We start from the raw sequence: 25,871 nt of genomic DNA on the forward strand, positions 1-25,871 counted from the left end.
AGGCATTGTCAGGACTGGTTTCTTTTGAGATCTTTCCCTGACTTGCAGATAGCTGTCTTCTCCTTATGTCTTCACATGGTCTTTCCTCTGTGTGTCTCTGTATCCTAATCTCTTCTTGTAAAGACATCAGTCATCCTGGATTAGGGCCTACACAGATGACCTCATTTTACCTTAATTACGTCTTTACAGACCCTATCTCCAAATACAGTCACATCCTGAGGTACTGAGGATTAGGACTTAAATGTGAATTTTGGGGGGATACAATTCAGCCTATAACATTGTGCTTCTTGCCCCCCAAAATTCATGTCTTTATTGTTTACAAATTCATTCACTCCATACCAGAGACTCCAAAGGTCTTAACCTATTGACATCAACTCTAAATCCAAAATCTTACCTGAATATCATCTAACTCAGGTATGGGTGTGACTGGAGGTATGTTTTCTCCTGAGGCAAAATTTCTCTCAAGCTGTGAACTTATGACATCAGACAAGGTATCTGTTTCTGAAATACAATAGTGGGACAGGCATAGGATAGACATTCTCATTCCAAGAGGGAGAAATTGGGTCATAATCTCAAGCGAGTCCGAAACCTAGCAGGGCGAATCCCTCTTTAGCTCAATGCTCTGCCAGATGCTCTCCCCCGTGGGCTCACTGGGATGACTGCCCTGCCTGGAACTGAGGAGGAGACAGTGCCTTTCCTTGGGCCTGTGCCTCTGGATGTGTGGTGTCAGTGGTAGCCCTGCCAACTTTGGAGCCTCCTTTGGAGTCCTTCTTCCCTTTTCTTGAAGGATAACGTATTCGCAGCTGCATTGCTGTTTTGGCCTGTCTTGTAGAATCCAAAAAGTCCAACGGCCTTCCTTCATTTCATCCCTTCTCTGTCTTCTTCAGTATAAGCTGGCAATGTTGCTGCTGCTATAACCTCATTTTTAATCAAGAAAAATTACAGTAGTAAAAATACAAAGTCAGAAATTGTTTGGAAATAGGTTATTGTCAGTGTGAATACAATGGCATAATCGTATATTCTTGCAAATTTATGTGATCAATTTAGATTGAGCTTAATGGAAAAATATTGATGAGGACCACTATACTAAACTTCTTGTTATATTTTCCAGTATAGACTATGGTCGAAGAAAAAGAAATGCTTTTAGGATTCAGGTAGAAAAAGGTGAGTCTTTTAGTGGTAGACCTGAATTATTAATAAAATCGTAGAAAGAATTGCCTTAGCTCATGGCTTTTCCTTTTTGTTTCAGTATTTAGCATAATTAGTAGTGAAAAAGGACTTAAGGACCTAGCAGAATTAGAAGATGAACACCTGGCCAAAAGAGCAAGACACAATGAAGAGGATAATGAGTAAGGATTACAGAATGGAGGGTTTTTTCCTAAAACATGAACCTGATCATATTTCATTCCTGCTTGTAAAACTTCTAGTCGCTCTTCATTGCCAATGAGGCCCTGCGTTACACTTTTCTAACCTCTCCAGTCTTTTATTTCAGACGTACTGAATGCTCACTGTTCCCCAAAGAGATTAGATTCTTTCTTTGTGCCTTTGTAGGGGTAGTTTTCTGTAGCTGGAGTGTTTATTTCCTTTATAAGCTTAGCCTCGAAAGGCTATGTTACTGCCTTTTCAAGCCTTTTTGGACTCCTTTCTCAGTGTTTCCTTAACTCCTAGTTGAAGATATTTATTACAATGCTTCTGTCATATGGCTTGGAGATTATTTGTTTACGTGTTTGCATTTCCAACAGAACTGTCTCATTATCTTTGTTTTTGTCTGCCCTAATACAATGGCAAGTACATAAGAATTGCCAATTAATTTTGTGTTTAGGAAATAATATTAAGTTGTTTATAACTGTGTTGCAGTGTAATTGACATACAATAAGCTGTACATTTTTAAAATGTACTATTTGTTGAGTTTTGACGTGTGTATATGCTCATTAAATCATCACTGAAGGCAAGACACTGAACATTTCCATCAACCCCACAAGTTTTCTTGTGCCCATTTGCAATTTATTTCTCCTTCCATCCTGTTCTGAGACAGCCATTGATTTGCTTTCTGTCACTATATATTTGCATTTTCTAGAACTTTATATAAATGAAATCAGTGAGTATATATTCTTAAAATCTGGATTCTTTCACTCAGGATAATGATTTTGAGATTTATCAACATTATGCGTGTCATTGTTCCATTGCTTTTTACTGCTCTATGTGTGTATGTACATGCCGTGATTTTTTATCCATTTATCTATTATTAGACAGTTCATTGTTTCCAGTTTTTGGTTATTAAAGATAAAGCTGCTGTCATCACTTATGTGAAGGAGTTTATGTGGAGAATGTTTTCATTTTCTTTGGTAAATACCTGGGAGTGGAATAGCTGAGTCATATGGTACTGTGTATTTAACATTATAAGAAACTGCCAAACTATTTTTAAAGTGTGTTTCCATTTTACCTTTACATCAGCAGTATTTGCGAGTTTCACTAGTTCCACATATTACCAACACTTGATATGGTCAGTCTTTAATTTTAGAGTCTTTCATTATAAATGTGATGTTAGCTATAGGTTTTTTAATAGATGCCCTTTAGCAGACTGAGGAAGTTTCCTAGTATTCCTAGTTTGCATCTGTATTCATATTGGTCTGAATTCTTTTCCTTTCTTTTTTTGCAGTGTCTTTGTCAGATTTTGGTATTAGGGTTATACTGGCCTCATAATATCCATTGGAAAATGGGGTTTTTTGGGTCTCTAGTTAATGAAAAAGTTTGTGTAATATTACTGTTATTTCATTCTTGAGTGTTTGTTAGAATTCATCTTAAATTCACCCAGACCTAGAGTCTTTTTATGGAAGGGAGTTTGATAACATTTAATTTTGCAAAATTTAGGACTCTTCCTATTTATTTTTTTCTTTTATCAGAGTTGGTAGGTTGTACTTTTAAAGAAATTTGTTCATTTCACCTAAGCTGTGGCATTTGTTGGCATAAAGTTTTCAAAATATTGTCTTGTTTCCTTTTTATAACTATAGGATCTGTGGTGATAGCTCCTTTTAATTCTTTATAGCTGCTGCTTTTGCATTTGGGTTTACTATAATTTTCACAACAGGTTTTGCATTTGTGAACATTTAGTTGTTTCTAGTTTTGCACTGTTGTACATGTAATAAATAATCCTTTAGTGCATATATCTTTGTACACATGTCTCTTTTTTTATGTTAATTCCTGAGGTAGTATTTCTAGGGTCAAAAAGATTTATATTTTTGAGATTCCTGGTACATTTGGAGTTGCCATCCAAAAAAAGTTGCCTCGGTTTATATTCCCAACATCTTTGTATAAAGACTGCATTTCTCTTTACCTTTGCAATCCTAGTTATACTATTATTTAATCTCTGCTAGTTTTATAGACAAAAATTGATCATATAATTTTTATTTGTGATTTTTTGATAACTAGTGAGGTTAAATTTTTTTTATTGTTTCATGTTTCCTTTGTGAATTGCTTGTGTATGGGTTTTGTCTTTCACTTGAGAGCTACTTGAATTTTCCTTGTTAGTTGTCAGAGCTCTTTGTATAAAATAGCACCTCTTTTTGTATGTATTACAGATGCTTGTCACAGTTTGCCATTTGATTTTTATTTTTGTTTTTAGTGTGTTTTGATTAGATAAGTTTTGCATCTTTACCTAGTCAAATCTTTCAGTTTTTCCTTTATGGTTTATGCTGATATGTTTAGAAAAGATCTCTATGACAAGAGTATATAGAATAATTACCTGTACTTTTTTCTTATACTTTAATGCTATTTCATTTAACTCTTTAAAATTAATTTTGTTAACTTATAATTAATTTTATTTGTAGGGCATAGATTATAGGGCAAAATAATTTTTTTCCAAATGTTTGAATAATCCACCCTTGTTACATTGATTAGAAAAGCCCCAAATTATATAAAGTGAATTTAATGAATAATGACAAAAGAATTCATGTCTTAATTATAAAGGTGGGGCATAGCATTTTTTTACTTAGGAAAAGTCCTTATTTATTTTCTAAAAAGCTGTATTAAATAGTAGTGTAGTCCTCTAGTTACTTGAAGCTATCAGATACCAACTCTCAGTAATAATGAACTGAGGCTGCATTCTCAATTTGTAGTTATTAGGATTTAATACTTGGTTTTGGCCAGATTATATGAAAAATTCTTTGTACCTTCATTTCTCATGAATGGTCTTAGAAAAGTTACATTTGGTCACATGGCTTGGCCATGTTGAATTTGTTAGTCAAACTGCTTAATTATGGCTTGTGGGAATATTTCTTCTACTGGCATCTTACGTTCCTAAATGAGACCCGTGGATCTGATGGAAATTTGTATGTCACTTTGCTAGGATAAAGGTAACCACAGGTTCTTAAGCACTTGCTGTGTGCTGAGGACTTTGCAAGCTTTCTTTCAATCCTCTGATAAACCAATGAGATGGACATTATTTATTATCTACATTTTATAGGTAAGGAAGCTGAGGTTGAGTAGAAACTGGTAACTGGTTAAGCTGGATTTTGAATCCACATTTCTCTGATTCCAAACCCTGGGCTCTTAACCACCATAATATTTTGCCTCAGTATATTTTCTCGTTTTGAGTAGTAATTTTTTAGGATGTGGGAGAAAACTTTAAAATATTTCTTTTCTTATTTTTACTAAGGTATACTGAAAGCTATTCTGATGATGATTCAAATGCAGAAGAATACCCAGATCCACAGGTAAGCCAGATGTTTAATGGACAAACTGATTTTTTAAAAATCATTAAGAACCCTCCATAGAAAAGATCAGTAAGGAATAGAATAAGAGACTTTTGACATCTTCATCAGTAGATAATTGAATATTTCCTGGGTACAGCATTGATGAACTCTTGAATTAGCCATCTTTCCAGTATTGGTGTGCATAGCCTATTATACAGGGAAAGAGAGGGGAAGAGAATGGCCAGAAATAAGGACAGACAAGAATAGAAAGGGGGATTAATAATAAAAATGGAGAAAAGTACACATTTTCTGCAGAAGAGGTGGCATTGCCAATAAATAGACTTGGATTAAAGAGCAGTATGAATTTATTAACAAAGTCATGATGATACTGTTAGATTTAATCCAGTTTGAATCGGTGGGGTAGTAGTGACTCATTGACTACCATCTCATTTTCATGCTTGCTTCTATTATATTTTTTTAAAAACAACCACTCTTATTTGGTTTTTAATTGCTAGTTATAAATTTGTACATTAACCTGGACTGGAGGGGGTGCATTCTATTTAATAGTAAAGGTTTGACTATTATCCTGTGTTGAACATCTATATTTTCTGACTGTAAATATTTTGAGAGGAGGTGTTGAAAGGGAAATGGAGAAAGCTTCTTAATATAGATAATCAAACTTTCGTGAGTACCTATTGAGTAATTTATGCTAAACTCATGTTTCTGCCAGTCAGCAAATCATATGAACAGCTCCCTGCTCTCCTTATATCGTAAAGGAAATCCTGATTCTGTTTCAAGTACTCCCGAGATGGAGCAAAGAGAAACCGCCGTTTCAACAGAACGGATAACTTCCAAAACAGGCTCCATTCCTTTGAAGACCTCTGCCAGAAGTTCTGAAGGAGGATGGTTTATTGACAAAACCCCAGGTGGAAGGAAAGACAGTTTTTTCTCGGACCTATCAGATGAGAAAAGTAATCATAAGAAGCCAATATCTGAAATAGAGGTATCTTTATAATGAAGTTTTAGCCCCACGTGGTCAGAGCACATTACAACCTTTTCATTGAATCATTGAATTCAACAAGCACATTCCTGTGTTTTGTAAAAGACACAGGAACTTGGAAATACATATAGAATTTGATCACCTCCCACTACCACCATGATTTTCATCCTAGTCCAAGCCTCTGCTCTTTCTGGCCTTAACTACTGAAATAACCTTCCAGCTGGAGTCTGCTTCCATTCCTTTCCCCCTAGTTTATTCTTCACTCAGATACCTTTTTTTACAAGTTAAGTCAAATCATTGTCATTCTTTTATTAAACCCCCCCTTGCAATGACTTCATTCAGTCTAAAATCAGAGATCTTGCAGTTGCCAGTAAAGCCCCATATGATTTGGCATCTTCTTTAGTCTTATCTCCTGCTCCCCTCCTCCCTGACTTCCTAGATTGCTTCAGCCACAGCTGGGCTGCTTCCTGTTTCTAAAACATACCAAGCACCCTCTCACTTGGGACATTTACCCTTGTACTTTCTGTCTGGGACACCTTTCCCCAGATTCCGGTGGCTCACTCCATCAGCTCTTCACACCTCTCTTCCCATGTAATCTTCTCAGAGAGGCTTTCCCTGACATGTACGCTAACACATTGGATACTATTTCCTAGCCCTTCTTGCTTTTTTTTTTTAAAGTACTTAATAATCACTTTTTTTTTTTAAGTATTTAAAATGACCCTGTATAATTGTTTAGTTGGTTTGTTTTCATTAGAATGGCAGCTCCAGGGGAGGAGGGACTTTGTTTCATAATGTGTTCCTGGCTAAAATAATGTCTAACATATAGTAGTCATTTTGTTGAAATAGTGCCTGATAAACTTCCTGAGATGCGTTTACTAGTGAGAGTTAAAGAATAACTACTTTGGGTGTGTATTACAGAAAGTGGATGGGCGTAGGAAGAAGGGAGGACAGCTGCTGAAACAGCAGTGTGCTTTATTTTCAGTTTAAGATGATGCCTTGAGGGGTCCAATCCAACATAAATGGGTACACTATGAAAATGGATAGAGTAAGTAGACAACTTTTTTTAAACCTTTTTAGATTGAAATATATCATACATAAAGTAAAGCTTGATGAATTATCACAAACTGAACACAGTAGACATCATTCTTACCTAATTCTTTTTGCACCTGGCAGAGAAGGAGTTTAAGGTAATCTGTCTCCCAATAGAGTGAATGTGTCCCAGGGCTCACTGTCCAGTGTGGGAAGTATTAGCTACATGTGGCTGTTGAGCACTTGAGATAAGGCTAATGCCAATGAGGAGTTGAAGACAGTTAAGTTATTAGAAAACTTCTAAGTATGTTTGAAACAAATTGGGTATGAGAATCTGCTTTTTCAGCTGTTAATTTTATGAAATCTAAATACGACTCAAGTTTTGAAACTTTTATCGTCTGAATTGAGATGTACTATAAGCATCAACTACACATTGGACTTTGATGACTTACTACAAAACCAATACAAAACATCTCATTAGTAATTTTTTATACTGACTTTGTTGGAATGGTAATGTTTTAAGTATATTTGGTTAAATAAAATAGACTTTTAAATTTTTTCACCTTGTTTCTTTTTTCCTTTTTTGAATGTGGCTACTAGAATATTTAAAATTACATATGTGGATGGTATTTTTCTTTTGGACAGCAGTGCTCTAAGTGTTTTTCAGGCACCAAGCTCTTTGATTTGGCAAAACCCGTTTCCTCCCCTTTTGAATTATTAATGGACCTTTTCCAAGTCTATTTAATTATTTTGTCTTTAAAGAACATTATTGTGGTTGACAAGGTCAGGGAAAGAGCTTGACTCTTACGTTGGCTTAATACTTTTTTATGGCTGTCAGAGCAACTCTGTCATATTTAATTTAGTGATTGGTCAGACAGCAGATAAACACCAACTATGTAAAAGAGTCAGTGAGATGAACTTTAGTGTCTTAAATCCAAAAGCCCACAATTCAATGAGAGAGACATAGGCATGTGAATACAAGGCAGGTTATGATACGCTTAATAAAGTTGCAAGTTCATTGTTCTGGGAGTGTGAAGAAGTGATTGGTTATAACTAGAAGATGAGAGGAGGTTTTCAAATGTTAGGATATCAGCTGTGCATGACATCCCCAAGCAGAGAACATCCTTAAGCAAAGAGGTTGGAAATAGCTAACAGGGGTGAAAGTGCTAGGGCAGGAATGGATTTTTTTAAAACAATGCCCATCTTTTTAAAAAATTATTGGCATTATAATTTCAAGCATGGCATATTTAAATTTCTTCCCAGGACTCAAAAGATTCTCTTCTGGAGAGTAATAAAAAAAGAAAAGGCAGGCTAAATAGCAAAGGAAGCAAAAGGAAGAAAGAAGATCTTCAGGAGGTAGATGGAGAAATAGAAGCTATCCTGGAAAAAAAAGGTGAGATGCGAGTCTCGTGGTGGGTGGCGACTGTGTTTGCTCTGAATACAAACTGTTTCAGTTAGGGGACCTTCTATGTGCAGTGACATACACGAGAAAATGTTTTAGTATCTAATGGAGCTTTGTTTACTTAAAGATTATTCGGTATAGTTCTGGGTTACTACTGAATCACTAATCTTATCACCTCCTCCTTTTTTGTTTACCAGCCAAAGCCAGGGGCCTAGACCTGCAAATCTCCAACGTGAAGTTTGAAGATGTTGGAGGCAATGATGCAACATTAAAAGTTAGTTCAAATTCAGAATTTCTCACTCAGAGGGAGGGGTATATTGCCAATCAGATAGTCAAGCAAAGCCTTCCCCTTTGTGTCTGTTAGGAACTGAGTGTAGAAAAGGAGTCCCAGAAGGTGAGAAGGGCAAGCCTGACTGTACCTTTCAGAGTGTTGAGGAATAAAAGAACCATAATACTTACATCTCTTTCACCATTTAAATTATAATGTGCATAAGATAGATGCTTTATAAGGAATGTTACTTTCACAGTTATAATAATAACAGTTACCATTTGTTCTTTTGTGTGTTTACTCTGTTCCTTTTACCATGCTAGTTACTTTTCATTATATCTGCAAGGTTGATACTATCACAGCTTAGGAAGTGGAAGCTCAGAGAGGTTCAGATATCAGAGCTGGGGTTCAAACTCAGGTGGAAGTGTAAAAGCCAATACTCTATTATATTTTGCTGCTCCAAAGAATAGGACATTTCATTCCACGTTAATTCTCTTTGAGACTGTGAAGGACATCTTTCCTATTTATTCCCTGCCAGGAGGTCTGCAAGATGCTCATACACATGCGTCACCCAGAGGTGTACCACCACCTGGGTGTCATACCCCCTCGCGGAGTTCTCCTTCATGGACCACCAGGCTGTGGGAAGACATTACTTGCACATGCGATTGCTGGGGTGAGATTTGCTGACACTTGTTTGCTTTTGTTATTTTTATTTTTTCTCTCTGGTCATCTTGAACCAGACTTGGCATATTCTCAGGAGGATTGATCCCTTCTTCATTTTTTTTTTTTAATCTCTTCATGCTCGTACTTGTGAGACACTTTTTTTTTTTTTTAATGCATCCAGTTATTTATGTGGCAAGGATTGGGTGGGAAGCAAAATACTATAGCTGTAAACAACCCTTTTTTTACATTATTTTACATTTCAGTTATTTCTTACTCTCTTTAAGCCAGTGTTTTTCAAGAGCAGTAAAATAAGGAAACAAAATTGTACTGTTTTTTATAGAGCTAACTTTACTCAGAATTTTCATTTTCAGAGTCATGGTTTTTACTTTTTAGTGTTAAAATATCCTTTCTAAAATGGCGGTAATAGATACTTACTTAACAAAGTAAAAAGTTAGCAATCTTAATTTTAGTTCCATCAGATTTCTCAGAAACTGTATTGAGTGGTAAAATGCAAAATGTCCAAGGAACTTCAATTTGAAAAATAGCATACTATACTAATCAGTAATAAATAGTGCTTGATGAAAGAAAATTGTTTTTAGAGGATAACTTGAGCCATTTGTCTCATGTATTCGTTTGTTGAATAAATCTTTTGTGTGACTGCTGCATGCCAGATGTTGAAATACAGTGATAAGTACAACAAACTCACTTGTTATCTTTAAGAAATTTTCCAATCAAATATGAGAGACAGACATTAAACAGTCTTTCATACAAATAAATGTTGTTCATAGTTACAGTTATAGTGGGTGGGAGACAGAAGAAGTGCAGAATGCTGTGTGGGATGTCATTGGTATGTTGTCTTAACCCAAGTTACAAGTTAGGGTCAAAGAGAGTATCACTGAGGAAGTGAAATTTCAAGATAGCCGAAGAATAGCAGGGCTCAGGCAGGGTTGTGACCATTTGTATTGGTGGGACAGCAGTGGTTTCTGTTCCTTTACTTAAAGCACCTGCCTCTTCTGACCAGTAACTGCCTGCTGCTCTGGGTTCAGGGCAGGAGAAATGCCAGTGAGCTGTGTGGGAGACACATGTGTCACAACCCCTGCTGTGTCCTTTCCAGCAGATAAATAACAGATACAATCGCTTTGGCTCAGCTCTAAGTGGGAGGAAACATGTTTCTTAATATTCAGACCCTTTACTCAGAAGAGATAACAACAGTGTTTTATAGTGACGTCTGTAAAGTAAAAACAAGTAGGCATGGTATCCAGTCAATGTGTTTGGATAAAACTGTAGATTTTTAAGTAATACTTTTCATTGGACCAACACAGAAAGATGAAAGTCCTCAGAAAATTAGTCATTTAAAAATGTAATTTTGTGAGAAGTTCTGAATAAGGAAAAAAGTAGGAAAGTGAAAATTTGGTCATTCTTTTATGTATTTGTGCCCTAGGAGCTTGACCTTCCAATTCTGAAAGTAGCTGCTACAGAGATTGTATCTGGGGTGTCTGGAGAATCTGAACAGAAGCTGAGAGAACTATTTGAACAGGCTGTGGTGAGTTAGCTGATGACTGCCAGGTTATTCGGTGAATGATCCTTGAACGTTAAGTTTTTTTTTTTTTTTAAGATTTTTAAAAATGTATGTACATCGCCATGCTGCAGTATGGAATACATTTATGATTGTCTTTCTTTGATATTCTTATTTCTAGTCAAATGCACCCTGTATCCTTTTTATTGATGAAATTGATGCTATTACCCCCAAAAGAGAAGTTGCTTCAAAAGACATGGAACGAAGAATTGTGGCCCAGCTCCTTACCTGCATGGATGGTCAGTTTAAAATAATGAATTCACTTTAAGATAATAATTTTTTTTGATAGTGTAAAGTGTGAAGATATGAAACATTCAAATAGCATAAAACTCAGAATAAAAGACAGGAAGTTTTTCCTTTTCATTAAAGATTGCATCATTAATTTTTTGGAGTATATGTTACAGATTTCTTTATATATATATTTTTCAGATTATTTTTCATTACAGATTAAAACAAGAAATTCTTACTGTTTATCTGTTTTATGTATGGTAGTTTGTTAATCCTATACTCCTAATTTATCCCTCCACTTCCCTTCCTTTCCCCTTTGGTAACCATAAGTTTGTGTTTCTATGTCTGTGAGTCTGTTTCTGTTCTGTATATAGATTTATTTGTATTATGTTTTCGATTTCACATATAAATGATAATCATGTAGTATTTGTCTTTCTCTGACTTACTTAGTATGATATTCTCTGGGTCCATCCATGTTGCTGCAAATGGCAATATTTCATTCTTTTTTATGGTTGAGTAATAGTTTAATACATTTACACACATATGTAAATATACTAACCATATTGTTTCGCTTTTTACAGCACTGGATTGCACCATCCACATTATTCTATAACTTGTGTTTGTATCTTAACAATATGTCTTGGAAATGTTGCCATTTTAATGTATTTATATCTACCTCTTTTTAGTTGCTGCTTGGTATTCTTTAGGATAAATTTATCATACTGTACTTAAATGTTTCCATTTCCATGGATATTTAAGTTGTTTTGGTTTTGTTTTTCAACAAGCTGTCGGCAGTATCTTTAAATGGGCCTTTTTGCTACACGTGTATTTTTCTAGAATGAAGTGATAGTTAAATATTTTGCATTTAAAATTTTTATAGGAAGTAGCAAATTGCCTTCTAAAAAGACTTTGCCATTTACATCTTTACCGATACTATACAAGAGTCACCCTTTCTCCAGATCCTTCACAACATTGAATGTTATCAATTGTTTTAATTTTTGCCAATCTAAGGGATGAAAGTTGATATCTGTTTGTTGTAATTTGCATTTCCCTGATTACCACAGAGGCTGATCATCTTTCCATATTTTCTTGGCTTTTCATATGATTTCCAGAATCCCTTTCCTCATCCTTTTCCCAATGTTTATTGGATTTTTAAAAATTCTTTTAAATGAGTATTATATTTTAATATATTATGGAAATAAATCCTTTGTTAAATATACTGCAGTTCCTTCCTATCTGTTTTGTTTAATGGCATTTGGATGCAAATTTGGAGGAAGGGAATCAGCACGAGTAGAATTTTTGGAACTAGATCTTACCTACTATGAAATAGCCTGTTTTGTGTACACAAGGAAATTTGAAGTAGTACGTATTTTACATTCCTTGTGATGCTAGGTTGTAGGTTGCTTATTCTGCTATATTTTTATATAAAATTTCCTTGCCATGTTTTAAGACCTATGCTCTGAATTACCACTTTATTGAAGCTAATTTATCATCAATTATAACATACACCATTACTTTATGTACCTTCAAAAAGGAAAAAGACAAGACACCAAAGTATGACATAATGCTTACTACATTGATAGTAGAAACATTCCGATTTTAGAGATATTAAAATGTGGAAAAAATGAACAAGTACAGGTTAAAAGCAGATAACTTATTTCTTGAAAATCTTGGAAGCCTGTTTGTTGAGGGTTTTGGCGTATTTCTGTCTGGGTGTTTTGAGGTTCCCCTTTATAAGCCAGAATAGTGAAAACGTTAAACAGTTCAACTTATACAGTTATCCTCTTACTGAACTGAACTTGTGTCTGTTTGGCTGATGCCCAGCGCAGCCAATCTACTGACTCTGGGTCGTGGTGAAGGAAAGTACAGTGCCTTGCAGAGCACGAAGCAAGGAGAATGCACAGCTAATGCTCCAAAGACTCAAGCTCCCTGATGGCTTTCAGGCAAGAATTCTTAAAGGCAACCTTAGGGGTGAGGATGGCAGGGTACATGATCAGCTCCTCGGTGTTTTGTAGAACTTTACTAATGCAGAGTCTACCAATATGAAATTTTAGTAATTTAAAACTTTTAAGTAAATTAGTATGAACAAGATAATTAAAGAGACTACTTAAAAAACTAGTTTTACCTAATTTTAAAAACTTAAACTCAGACATAATTCTGATTATTAAGAGCTGGGAAGGATCTTAAAATATCGTCATTTTGTGTCTGAGGAAACATGAACAGAGAGCTAATGGCCAGGTGCTTACAGTGAGCCATTGGCAAAGCATAGGCCAGAATCCAGATGTTTAATTACACGGGTGCAGGTAGTGAGCTGTCCACAAATGCTTTCTTAATTTATGAGAGCTATTATCCCAGAAACATGTTAACTAGTTTTTTTTTCACTCTGTGTGAAAAGAAGTAAAACTTAATTTCTTCTGTAGTATTCTGAAAGTCATACTTTTGGCTAACATAACTTCAATTTAAAATGATCAAATCCTCTAGAAGAGGCAGAAAGAGAATGGAATTTATCTTGTAGTGGTTAACCAATCCTAGCTGAGCTGAAGGAAAAAAAGGTAGCATTTGAAATGGCACTTACGTTGCTAAGTATTGATTTCCTGTGGAAGGGTTTTTTCATTATGGAGGATTTAACAGATTTTCATAATTGTTCTTGTTGAATTCTGTTATTAACCCTTGATACGTTCAGAGCCTGTCACTGGTACTGTAGTGTTTGAGCAACATGAACTGGAAAAAGGAAGCAAACTCCTACCCTTGGTCACTCGCGCTGTGGGAATAAGAGCATCCGTGAGTCCTCAGTGGGGCAGCTTTGGCTCTATACAGCATTAGCGCAGGGAGGGTTCAGTGTAAGAACATCTTCCTGTGAATGTAGGTTTGTAGCTGATGGTGCTCCCTTAATTATGAGGTATCACCTCGTTTCCTGTAAAGTTCTTTTGCTTGTTCAAGGATTTTCTCTAATAGCACGAATCTCTTCCTTTAGCTGATTCCTTTTATTCAGTTTTCAAAAAGTATTAAAGAGCTTTCCGGTCTCAAACATAGACCTTATGCCTGTCTTCGTTTTAATCCAAAATTTATTGGAAGAGTATCATGCCAACTAAATATATGTTTCTATTTCCATTCTATTCTGTAACCCCAGTCCCATAATTGTCTGTCTGCCTTAACCATTCCACTGAAGCTAATCATAGAAAAGTCATTAACAGTCACTGTTAGCCACATCTTTTGGCTTACTCTTAGCCCTCACCCTTTGAACCTACCTCTTACAGTTGTTGTGAGGGTTAACTGGGGGTGTGGACTGTGCCTGGAGTAGTGCCTGGCACATGGCGAGCACCCAGTGAGTGTTAGCGGTGGTGGTTGTTGAGAGCGTCTGATACTGTGATCACCTGGTCCTTGTCATTGTTGGCTTAACACTCTGTGTCCTGCTTTCCTTGCCTCCTTTTTCCCATCCCTTAAAGGTATCTTGTAAGGTTTACACTTGATCTGCTTTCCTTCTTGCCCTCTACCTACTTCCCAACTACCTCCTGTTTAGCCCTTCATTGGAAAGCTCTTGAATTGCATCCCTAATGATTTCTGGTAAGCTTCAAATCCGCATACCCACCTGCCTGTCTGGGTACTTGGATGTGACTACCCCAAATCCCCTCACACTCAGCATGTCCGGAGCTCCTCTTGCTACCCCTGTGGCCCTTTCTGCCCGTCTGACGTCCCTCCTGTATTCCCTAGTTTAGTTAACAGCATCCAAACTGAGTGGTCTTTGTCTCTTCTTCTCCCCCCACCCTTCACATTGAATCATTTGCTTTTGAGTCCATCTATAACATGGTACTAAAATTGGGTTTTTCCTTTTTATTTATTGTGTTCCTGCCTTACTTCACTCATTTCTCACCTGATAATTATAATTAGATCACAGCAAACTCTTTTTGCTTTTATTCCTCTATACTCTGTTCAGAATTATTACTAGAATTATTTTTCTAAAACAAATCTTATCAGAAAAGCCTTTCATGGCTTTCTGTTGGCTAAAGAATATACTTTAATCGCCTCATAACTTGGCTGTTAGAGGACTTGATTAACATCTTAGTACCTTTTTATTGCCTGTGAAGGGGTGTAATTCAGGCTCTCTACTAGTCAACCCTGGTTCAGTTGAGACAAATAATGCTTGTGAAAGATACATTTTAGTCCCTGCATCCTTTTTATTAATAAAAATCTGTATTTAGAGTAAGCTGTGTAACTGTGTTATATGCCCTATTTCAAATGAATTCTGTGAGTGTGAGACACATTATTAATCTATCCTGCCCAGATGCCCTGTTGTTGGACCACTTACCTTGTCTAAACATGCCACACCTGTTTGTACCTCTGTCCTTTTACTATTCCATTTCTTCCATGTAGAGTTTCATTAACCTGCCTCTCTGCTTATTAATATCCTATTCACCCTTCAAGCCTTTTCTTGAAGGTTGTCTCCTCCCTAACCTCCCCCTGATTCCTCAGTCTGATTTCATAATTCCTTCCATTGTATTACTGAGGTGCTTTGTTTATACTTCCTACACTTCACAAGATTGGTCTTATATGTTTCTCAGTAGATTGTGAACTGCTTGAGGACAAAGTTTGTGTTTATTTTCCTCCATATTTCACATATTAGAAATACTTGTGTAAGCATTATTGTCCTTAATGTCAAGTATCTTGTTTACCACTCATTCTTGTGTCTGCTTCTTACTAGATCTGAATAACGTGGCTGCTACAGCTCGGGTCCTAGTCATTGGAGCTACTAACCGACCAGACTCACTTGACCCTGCTTTGAGACGTGCAGGAAGGTTCGACCGAGAAATATGCCTAGGTATCCCAGATGAAGCATCCAGGGAAAGGTACACTCTTATAGAATGAAGTTTGTATGCTACTACGTCATCTGAACTGAATGCTTTGAAAATGAGGGGTGAGAAATACCATGTAACCTTTTTTTCCTCTCTCTCTTTTTGTGCCAGTGAAATGGATTTGGAAAGGAAAAGCCTACATTAAATGCTTAAGAAAACAATTTACTCTTAATACGGCAGTTGTTTCAGGCTGCTTTTTCAGTAGTGATGATGGGCTTATGTTTCCATACTCATTTGTCTGGTCTTACTAACAGTGTCTTTTGGTTTTTACATGGCTAATCAGCCTAGGACAGTGTCTAGAGCTGTGGAATAGAGCATTGCTCACTGGTCTACACGTAGGTTAAATCTCAGTACTGTAATTTAACCTGTTGCACTGACCCGCCTAAGATCATAGGTTCTGTGACAAATAAATTAATGGAGCCAGAGAGTTGAAAGCTGCGGGACCAGCCTTTCCTAGGAATTGGGGTTGAATGTCCATAGAACAAAGAAACGTCCACCAGTATCTCAGTAACCAGAAGTATCTCAGGAGGCACTGTTCAGGGGGTGGAGTAAAGAAAATCTAGTAAAGAAATATTCTAAAATACCGTATTTATGATGACTCGACTTTAAGTTAGACACAAAATTGCTGTACACAATTGCCAGTGGCTCTTAAGGAAAGTGGTGTGCAGTGAAAGTATAGTCGTGGGACCGGGGAAGAAAGGAAGAGATGCAGAACTCGAGACTTCATGAATGCAGGATGTAAAGTGATCAGGAGGCACTGTGGGTGGGAGGAAGCGTTAGGAAGGAACATGTCATCCTCCCTTCTTCCCGGCGCTTAATGTGGCTTCAACTTTTAACTGTTTGGCAGTTTCTTCTTTAACTGTTGTATTCAGTGTCACCTCTAGGTATGCTAATTGCATTCGCACATATATAATCTTTACATAGTTAATCAGTCATTCAGGCTTGTTTACTAATGTGTTTATATCTGCAGCAAAATATTATTTAATACTTAAGTTGTTTGTATTTGTTCAGCAAACAGGTACTGAGTGTATAGCGTGTGCATACAGCACTGTGACAGGTAATATGAGGAATATAAAGAATTAGAAGTCCTTGCTTTTAGGTTGCTTATAATAACAGTAGGAAAGAAATAAGGCCTGTATCCTGTATCAAGCTTTTTTTTGATTAAGTGCCGAACTTAATGGTAGAGAGAGACAACACAGTGGAGTTCATCATCCTCACTAGGTAAAATTCTTTGTTTATCAATCCACGATTTCATCATCAACAGATGGCCATATTTTGAAAAATTTCAAATCTACAAAAAGTTGAAAGAATAGTAAGTAAAATATCTGTATGCCCTTTAGCTGAATTTACCATTTGTTAACATTTTGCTGTGTTTACTTTCTATATTTGTATGTATATGTATATGCATTTTGTGTATATCTATTTTTTTTCTGCCAACCCATTTGAAGGACAGTTGAAGACATCATGACACTTCAGTCCTAAATACTCCTCCTTCGTAATTATTGTACCATTTTCCACACTTAAGAAATTTAACACTGACAATAATATTATCTTAATATATAGTCTATTCTAATTTTCCCAATTGCCCCAAAAGTGTCCATTGTAGTTATTTTAACCTTTCATTTTGTTTAGCTTTTTTGTTTTACCTAGACTCCAGTTACCTGCTGTTTAGTCTACCTGTCCCTTTAATCTCCTTTAATCTGCCTTTTGAGGGGAGGGAGTACTTTTATGACATTGACTTTTTTGAAGTGTCCAGATAAATCTTTTGTAGACTACCCCACAATTTAAATTCATCTGGTTGTTTCCTCATGATCAGATTCAGGTTAAACATTTTGGGCAAGAGAACTACATAGGTGGTGAGGTGTCCTAGATCATCATTTCAAGAGGTTTGTAATGCCAGTTTGTATTACGGATAAGTTTGATCACTTGAGAAATTTGTCAGACTTCTCTCCTCTGAAGGTTTTTTTTTCTTTTGTACTTAATAAATAAAATCCAGATATTTTTGGCACCTACAGTTACTTACGACTGCCTTTCGTCAGTTTGTTCTTCATGTTAGATTCAGAAAGTAAGTTCTTTAGGCATATATTGGTGTTTTACATAGACTGTAATGGTCTGGCTAAGTCTTAGACGGCTTGGGCAAAAATTCTGTCTGAAACTAAAGAGGGGTATTAAATGTTTACGGTGTTTAAGGTTAGTTGGGAAGAGCAAGGTCAAAGCCTGAAAGAAGATAGCTCTTGAATGTAATTATGAGTGAGAATTTTTTAAGGAAGAGATGGGTTTTTAAAAAAATTTTTTTGTTATAAAAAATACTTACAAAACTTGCCATCTTAACCATTTTTAAGAGTACAGTTCAGTAGTGTTCTCATCGTACAAAACTTAAACTATACTCATTAAACACTAATTCCCCCTCTACCAAGAGTATTTCTGATTGAGTCTTTGACAAAGGCAGAATGTTGTTTTCTTACTTTTATACTTTGGTTTAGCTCTGAATGCAGAAGCGAAATAATTATGTTATCGTATGCAGATGTTAATCAGTTAAATTCTAAGAGGGGGAAATTATATAACTAGAATTAAGGTACATTGATGTTTGTTTTTTTATTTGTAATTCTTAAAAAGTCATTAATTGTGGAAACACTTATTTAAGCACCTGTTGTATACCAGGGAGACACAGTGATTGTCTCCTGTCACTAGTTTGAATAATCAGAAGTGTGGTAAGTCCAAAAAGACAAAGACAGAGAGGATATATCAGCAAAGCTAACATGGTCTGGAGTTTGTTTTTTTTTTCCCGTTGCAAAAAGCTTTATTGTTTCCATTTGGTCCAAGGCTTGGGAGAGGGCTCAAGGATGGTTAAAAAGCTGCCTGGTGAGTGCAGAGAGGCTTCAGGAAGAAGCCCTGACACCTGAGGTGCTCTGTAAAGGCTGCTGGGTTGCAGAGGCTCCTAGTCGCGCTTGAGGGTGAGACTTTTGGAGAGATACTCGCCCAGCCCAGCCTGGGGACCATAGAGCCTGCGGAGGTTAGTCAGGTGGTTGCCCATCTTGATGAGTTTCACCTCCTCACCTAGGAAGTGGTTCTCCAGGAAGTCACAGAGATGTGATCTGCGCGGGCAGAACCCAGGGCATGCAGATCCAAAAGGGCCTGGTTCAGGTTCTTCTCCAGGACAATAGCAGCTTCCATAGCATCCCGGGTTTTACCCCACTCATCTTGAGATGGCTTCTGCAAGTCCTGGAAGAGGGCATGGCCGCCGCGCTGGTTTTCAAGAAACGCTCCACGCCCTCGCGCTTCTCCTCAGCCAATTCACAGAAAAAGTGGCCAGCGCCCTCCAGAGTCACATCGTCGCGGTTGAAATAGAAGCCCAGAGAGAGGTAGGTGTAGGAGGCCCGCAGATGCATGTTGACCAGGTGGCTGACAGAGGCCTCAACTTTGCTGGAATAATTCTGACAAATCTGGGAGCTCATGGTTGATCAGTAATAAGGAGTTAAGCTCACAAAACGGTGTTGGCTGGTCCCAGAGGCTGAAGATAGCACAGTGGCTGGCCTGGGGGTTCTTAAAGGCTTCTCTGAGGAAGCTGAGACTTGAAGAATAAATAGTGGTTAACTGATCAAATGATGATGAGAGTGCTGGTAGGAATAGCACATGTAAAACCCTGAGGTGACTGAGAGCTCAGTGTGTCCAGGGGTCTGGAAGAATATGGCTGTAGAAGAAGACGTAGGATGTGAAAAGGCTGCAGAGGTGTACAGGAGCTGGCTCACATATACCTTGATAAGGATTTTGGTGGGAAGGAAGTAAAGCAACTAAATAAAGCAGAACAGATTTTTGTTTTGAAAGATCACTGTAGCTGCAGTGTGAAGAATGGTGACAGGAGAGCAGGAATGGGTTCTGGTAGCCCAGTGAGGAGGCTCTTGTGAGATCCAGAGGTGATGGGGAGTGGCCTTAAGGAGGTGGGAGCATAAATAGAGATCACTGGAATAGCTGGAGACGTTTATGAAGTAGAATCAGTAAGTTCATCAACAGAATATGTGTGTGGAGAGGTGGCAGCTAAGAGCAAGAGGGAAATATTCCCAAATTTCTTAAATACCTGATGGTTTTCTATTTATTTATTATTTTTATATTTTTGGCAGGGGAGGCAATTAGGTTTGGTTTGTTTGTTTGTTTAATGGTACTGGGGAATCAAACCCAGGAACTTGTGCATGCTAAGCCACTGAGCTATACTCCCTACCTCCAATACCTGATGGTTTTCTTTTGAAGGAATGAGAAATACTAGAGGGATAAGCAGATTTCAGGAGAGGATTTGGGGATAGATGGAATTTAAAGGGACTTGCAGGATGTCCAAATAGGGATGTCAACTTGGCAATTGGACAAATGAGTCTGGAGTTCTGAGGAAGTAAAAATTTGGGAATCATATGTGTATTGATGGCATTAAAGTTATGAAAGTAGATAAGATTTCCAGAGAGAGTGTGAAGAGCAAACGTCAGGTTCTGGGACAGGCCTGCAGGGGCTGATGGTCTAAGGATGTAGAAGGAGCAGCCGAAAGTATTGGGGAAATGAAGAGAATGTGTGTAATGGAAGCCAAGCAAAGTGAACATTTCCAGAAAGAGGAATGAGAGATCAAGCAAGGGAGGTCTGAAAAATTGTCTCTGAATTTAACAACCTAGAGGCCACCAGTGACCTTAACAAAAAGCTGTGTGCGTAGAACAGTAAGGGTAAACTCCAGGTTGGAATGGTTGAGGAGTACATGGAAAGTGAAGAAATGAGGGTAGCAAACTTCTGGTTCATTTTAGGGAAGTTTGCTGTGAAGAAGAGAGAAAGTGGTAGAGAGTGATAGCTACGGGAGGTAAATAATGAGGTGTTGAAAGAGGATTTTTTTAAGATAGGAGAAGCAGGTAGTATCTTTAAATGTTGATAGGAAAGAGAAATGGGAGGAATGGGAAATCAGAGCTTATATATCGGTGCTGGCCTTAGAATGAGGGGTACTTTGTTGAAATGTTAGTAAAGAAAGATAGGATATATATAGGCAAGGAGGTTTATCAGCTTGGTACTGGAAAATTGAGGGCATTTTCTCTGAATTCAAAAGTGAGATCATCTGATGAAAATGAAGCACATGATGGATAGCTTAGAGGTTTGAGGGTGGTAAAGATGTAAAATTATTTTCTTGGATACTTTGAGATGAGCTGGCTAGAATAATAGGATTTTCAGGCAGTGTTTAGGAAGAGGGTATGAAATGGTGCCACTAGGCCTGGTTTTATGATGTTTTTCCCATAGCAATGCTCAACAGTGTAGATCCGGGTAAGGAGAGAGCAGAGATTTAGAATTTTGATGAAGAAAGAAAAAAGTAGACCGTGGACTCTTAAATTGTTAAAATAAGAGTATTTGATGAGTAGGTGGTGACTCCAGGAACCTATTAAGGTTCAAGAACAGGTGTGTGGGAGACTGTGAGCAGAGAGGGAAATGCTTGAGCTAGTGATTTCAGAGGCAGAACAGATCCAGGTGCTGATAAGGTCCAGGGTGTGACAGTAAGTGAAGAGGAGAAGAGGACAGAGATGGGCGAAGCTGGGGTGGAGATGCTGCCAGTAGGTGCCAGAACTTTGAGTCATTGAAGGAAGGTATCCAGGAATTTCAGCTCTGCCATATGTCCTTGTGCCTTTTTCTAGATATTTAACATTTTCCAGTCTTAGTTTATTTAAGTGGAGTACAGTAGTAGTAACAATAATAGTACTTAACTGTAAAAAGATAATGTCTTCACTTAAAGGCTTCTTGTAAGGATTGAATCAGGGCACCTAGCATAGCATCGACCCATAGAAAGAAAAAAAAATTTTTAAGGTAGCTATTGATATTTTCCTGAACTTTAAAAGCATTCTATTATGGCAAATGTGTACACAAAAGGCATCTAATATAATTTTTCTAGTTTCTATTGCTGCAAAACAAACCACTGCAAAAGTTATTGGCTTACAACAACAACAGTCATTTTATTGTCTCTCACCATTTCTGTGGGTAAAGATTTCAGAAAGGCCTCAGCTAGCTGGTTCTGTCTCAGGGTTTCCTGTGGCTACAGAGACTGTGGCTGGAGCTTGAATATTGTGGGGAATTTGAGCAGCAGGGCTGAGCTTATCTTTCTGCCTACCTAGCTGTCTGTACATCTTGTCATCTCATCTAGTCTGTTCCTTACCCTTCCCCAACCCCTTTCTCTTCTTGTCCGCTGAAGGCCTCTCCATGTTGCACCCTTTACAGGATAGTGTGGGCTTCCTCAGAGCTGGGCAGCCTCAGGGTGGAAGGATTCTAACATGGCTGCAGCATGAGGATTGCAGGAAACAGGCTGAAGTAGCATTGCTGTTCTTGATCGAGCCTTGGAAGTGACATCACATAGTGTCCATTCTACTGTAACTCTGTTGCTTGATTGGTCACTTAGGTCAGCCCAGATTCAAGGAGAGGAGTCAGACCCATCTCGCGGTGAGAAGAGGGTTAAGAATTTACAAACATACGCTTTACAACTGTCACAATAATGAACCGCCATGTCTTAATAATTACCAACATTGTCACAGTCTTATTTTCTCCCACTTTTTCCCCCTGAATTAAAACAATGCAAATCCCAGGCATTGTATCATTTCAACCTATAAATACTTCCATGTCTAATGAATAAAGACTTTTTATTTAACATACACACAGTGTCATTATATACCTGACAAATAATAATTTAATATATCTAATACTAAAATCATGTTCATATATTTGTAGTATGTAGTTGTATTATGAATTTTGACTATATCCATATTTAGCATTTTCATTTCTCAGCTACATGAATATTGTTCATTGCTGACCCAAGTCATATATTATGATCACATTTCTTTTATTTACCTTTTTAACTTTTCTGAAATTCATAATTGCCAAATTTTTTCCATTTGCTAATCCTTTTACAACTTTTTCTGCATTCTCTATTTCCTCCAAGTTTCTTTTCTTTGTGTATGTGTATGTGTTTGTTTTGGTCTGTCTTGTACATTACGTTGCCGTGAGAGGCAGCGAGAAATGATGTTTAAAATGCTGATGTTTAAAATTAGAATAACAGTACCTGTCATGTGGTAAGTCTTGATAGTTGAAAGCTATTACTATTATTATTTCATGCTGGCAGCTTAAGAGTGAGGCTAATTAGATGTCTGCAGTACAGGCTCCTTTACCGAAGTGTGAGTGCCACTGTGAAACAATCAGATTGGTCATCTGATTGGTCAAACTTTTTAGCTAGAAAATTCCAAATATCTATTTCTGTAGATTCTTTTGTTGAGCCAATTCAGCTTTTCAGAAAAAGATCTTCAGACAACACCATGGGGGTCTACATCTAGCTGCTGGTCTGCTGACAAGGGCAGGGGCAGGCGGTTGAGGGACTATATACACTGTGCACAGACTTTGACCTCCTTTTCTGGTGGAGTTGGTCTTACTGTTGTCCACAAACCTGGAGCTTCCCTCTCCTGGTTACAATTCACCAGAGAGCACATTCCTCGTATCCTGCTGGTTGAGAGGGTGGAGAATATGTGGGGCCTTCATATTTCTTATGCAGATTTTCAGATAATTTGTGTGTGCTTAGCTTTCTGCTGTGGCCCTCATTTCTATAGTCTGACACTTTGATGCCTCCTGTTCTTGGTCTTTGTAGTTCCACCAGACAAATAAACTTCCTTCTCACTAACGCACTTCTCTTACAAAAGGTTAATTTTGACTTCGTGCCCTCTGCTAGGTCATTTACCATTCTCCATAAATTTCTTCATAGATTGTGGTTCAAGGTTACAGATAATCAAATATCTGTTGGTGTATACTGATATAAATACATGATTGAATAAATAAATAAATGAGTGGGAATAGGCAAGTCTCTGGTGCAGAAGAATTCCAAATAATTTATGAAGAGTCACTGTCCTTATGGAGATGGCGTATGACTCCCTACTCCTTCAGGGTGCACCAGGCATAGTGACTTATTTGAGAGTACAATATGGAAAGGGAAGGAAGAGTCACTCAAAGTGGAAACACTTTTCAAACACTATCTCAAATGTGGAAATCAAGGTTCACACCCACAGTAAGTTGTGTTGATAGTATGTGTCCTTAATGTGATGTGATGAGAATGACACTTTACCTCTTAAGTATTCTTCCCCAAAACACATTGCCCTAGTCTAATCATGACAAAAATAACAAATTAATCCCAGTTGAAGGACATTCTACAAAATATCCAGTCAGTAATCCTCAGACTTGTCCTTTTTTTTTTTTGAAGTACAGTTACAATGTGTCAGTTTCTGGTGTATAGCACAACATCCCAGTCATACATATATTCATTGTCATATTTTTCATTAAAGGTTATTACAAGATATTGAATATAGTTCCTTGTGCTGTACAGAAGAAACTTGGTATTTTTTTTTAATCTTTTTTATATATAGTGGCTAACATTTGCAAGTCTCTAACTCCCAAGTTTATCCTTCCCACTCCCTTTCCCCCGGTAACCACAAGATTGTTTAGTATGTCTTCGAGCCTCGACTTGTCCTTAATAACAGGAGAAGGGTGTGAGATCTGTAGAATCCTCTGAACTGTCTTTGCAGTAATTCTGTAAATATAGAACTTTATAAAAGGTTTATTTTTTAAAAATTAGTTAAAACTTACCTATTTATAGTCAATATATTACTAAACCTGGATCGTTTATTAAGGATTAGGGAATCCCTAGTATTTGAATCTTTATAGGGATTTACAGTCCTTAGGGCATCAGCTAGAGCCGACACAGAGAGCCTCATGTTGGTTGGCCTTTCTCTTCTTTGGTAGTAAAATGTGCATACATCAGAACGCCCCCAGATCTGTTTCCTTCAGTAGTATCTCATACCAGTGTAGATACCTTCTTTATTATAGAGCCTTACTGAATGAAGCCTATAGCCTAGACAAATGTTGATAGCTTTTTAAAGACCTCATAGAGATCAAGACTGATCTCTTGCTGCAAATTTCTTTGCAGTCCTTCCAGAGTAGGCCGAGTGGGTAGGGGGAGAGGGAGTAGAGTACAGATAATTTCCTAGTTTCTTTGACTGTGGATTTTGTGCTCCTGTTTCTTGTTCTGGTTCTTGTTCTGTTTTGTTTTGTTTTGGAGTGGGTGGAGGAAATGTTGCTGAAACACTTCCGCTCAACTGTCTTAAAACTGGAAATCTCTTAATGATTATTTTCTCCTCCTTTGAAGTTTCTATCATATGATTACTGGAAATACCCATATTTTTTCAAAAATAGACTGTAATTGAGAAAAGAATGCTATTTATTTTATGTGAGCTATTGTTCCTAACATTCTAAATTTCTTAGTATTCTTATGCATAGCAGCAAGTCAGGTCTGTATCTTTAGGAAATAGTTGTATGATGGAACTTTTTCTTGGCTTCTATTGTTTATGGTATCTAAGTAAATTATTTTTTATTTGTCAGTAATGTTTGTCTGCTTCCATTTCACTTACATGATCCCAAATGACATTTCTGTAACTTATTCTTCAGTAGCTTGACATTTGAAAATATTAGTCTCCCCTACAAATTTGGAAATTTCAAAATATATTTCCTTATCCAAGTGAATTTATAATATTACAATCTGTAAATAATAATAATGAACTTTTATTGTGTATTTACTATGAATTAGTCACTGTTCTAAGAGCTTTGCATGTATTCATTTATAACATCTCAGTGATTAAGTGCTGCTACTGTAATATATATTTAACACATGAGAAAACTGAAGCACAGAAATGAAATAACAGGCCCAGGTTACACAGGGAGTGGCAGAGCTGGCATTCAACTCAGGTGGTCTGGCTTCAGACCTTTTGTCCTGAATACTTTTACCGCTTTTAAATTGTATTCAGTAGGTCTTACCAGAAGTTGTTTAAGGTATTCCTTTAGTAATAATAATTATCCAGGAGTCCACGTTTCATTTATACTTACCATGTTGCCAGTTCAGTTGAGCAAAATTTTTTATACATGCTGTATAGGGGATGAACAGTAAGTAAAGGTGAAGTGGGAGAAGTAACTGTCCTCAGAGGAAACTGGATATTGGAGTGTGTATCCGCCTAACTTTTTGTGATGAATAAAATGAACGGTTTGAATTTGGAGGCTTTTTATTTCTGGTGGATGTTCATTTAATATACTCTAAAAGTAGAATTTCTGTATCCTCATAAATTATTTATCTTA

The 25,871-nt window shown here is 37.1% G+C and overlaps 1 protein-coding gene and 1 pseudogene across 4 annotated transcripts in view; one reads left to right on the forward strand and one right to left on the reverse strand.

Annotated features, from left to right (window-relative positions):
• NVL (nuclear VCP like) overlaps positions 1–25,871 on the forward strand; it is a 79,307-nt gene that overhangs the window by 4,401 nt on the left and 49,035 nt on the right. For 2 of the 4 annotated variants that reach the window (XM_010992698.3, XM_031438440.2), the window contains exons 3-12: positions 1,112–1,164; positions 1,250–1,349; positions 4,655–4,712; positions 5,422–5,694; positions 7,984–8,113; positions 8,320–8,396; positions 8,929–9,063; positions 10,495–10,596; positions 10,751–10,868; positions 15,557–15,701. In XM_010992698.3, coding sequence (XP_010991000.1) covers positions 1,112–1,164; positions 1,250–1,349; positions 4,655–4,712; positions 5,422–5,694; positions 7,984–8,113; positions 8,320–8,396; positions 8,929–9,063; positions 10,495–10,596; positions 10,751–10,868; positions 15,557–15,701 — 1,191 coding nt within the window. The remainder of the gene's footprint in view (positions 1–1,111; positions 1,165–1,249; positions 1,350–4,654; positions 4,713–5,421; positions 5,695–7,983; positions 8,114–8,319; positions 8,397–8,928; positions 9,064–10,494; positions 10,597–10,750; positions 10,869–15,556; positions 15,702–25,871) is intronic. The other 2 variants (XM_031438441.2, XM_031438442.2) reach the window with 2 other exon arrangements.
• LOC116148644 (ferritin light chain-like) lies at positions 18,646–19,234 on the reverse strand (annotated as a pseudogene).

This window comes from Camelus dromedarius, chromosome 21 (assembly GCF_036321535.1).
Source record: "Camelus dromedarius isolate mCamDro1 chromosome 21, mCamDro1.pat, whole genome shotgun sequence".
In the NCBI taxonomy this organism is placed as follows: domain Eukaryota; kingdom Metazoa; phylum Chordata; class Mammalia; order Artiodactyla; family Camelidae; genus Camelus; species Camelus dromedarius.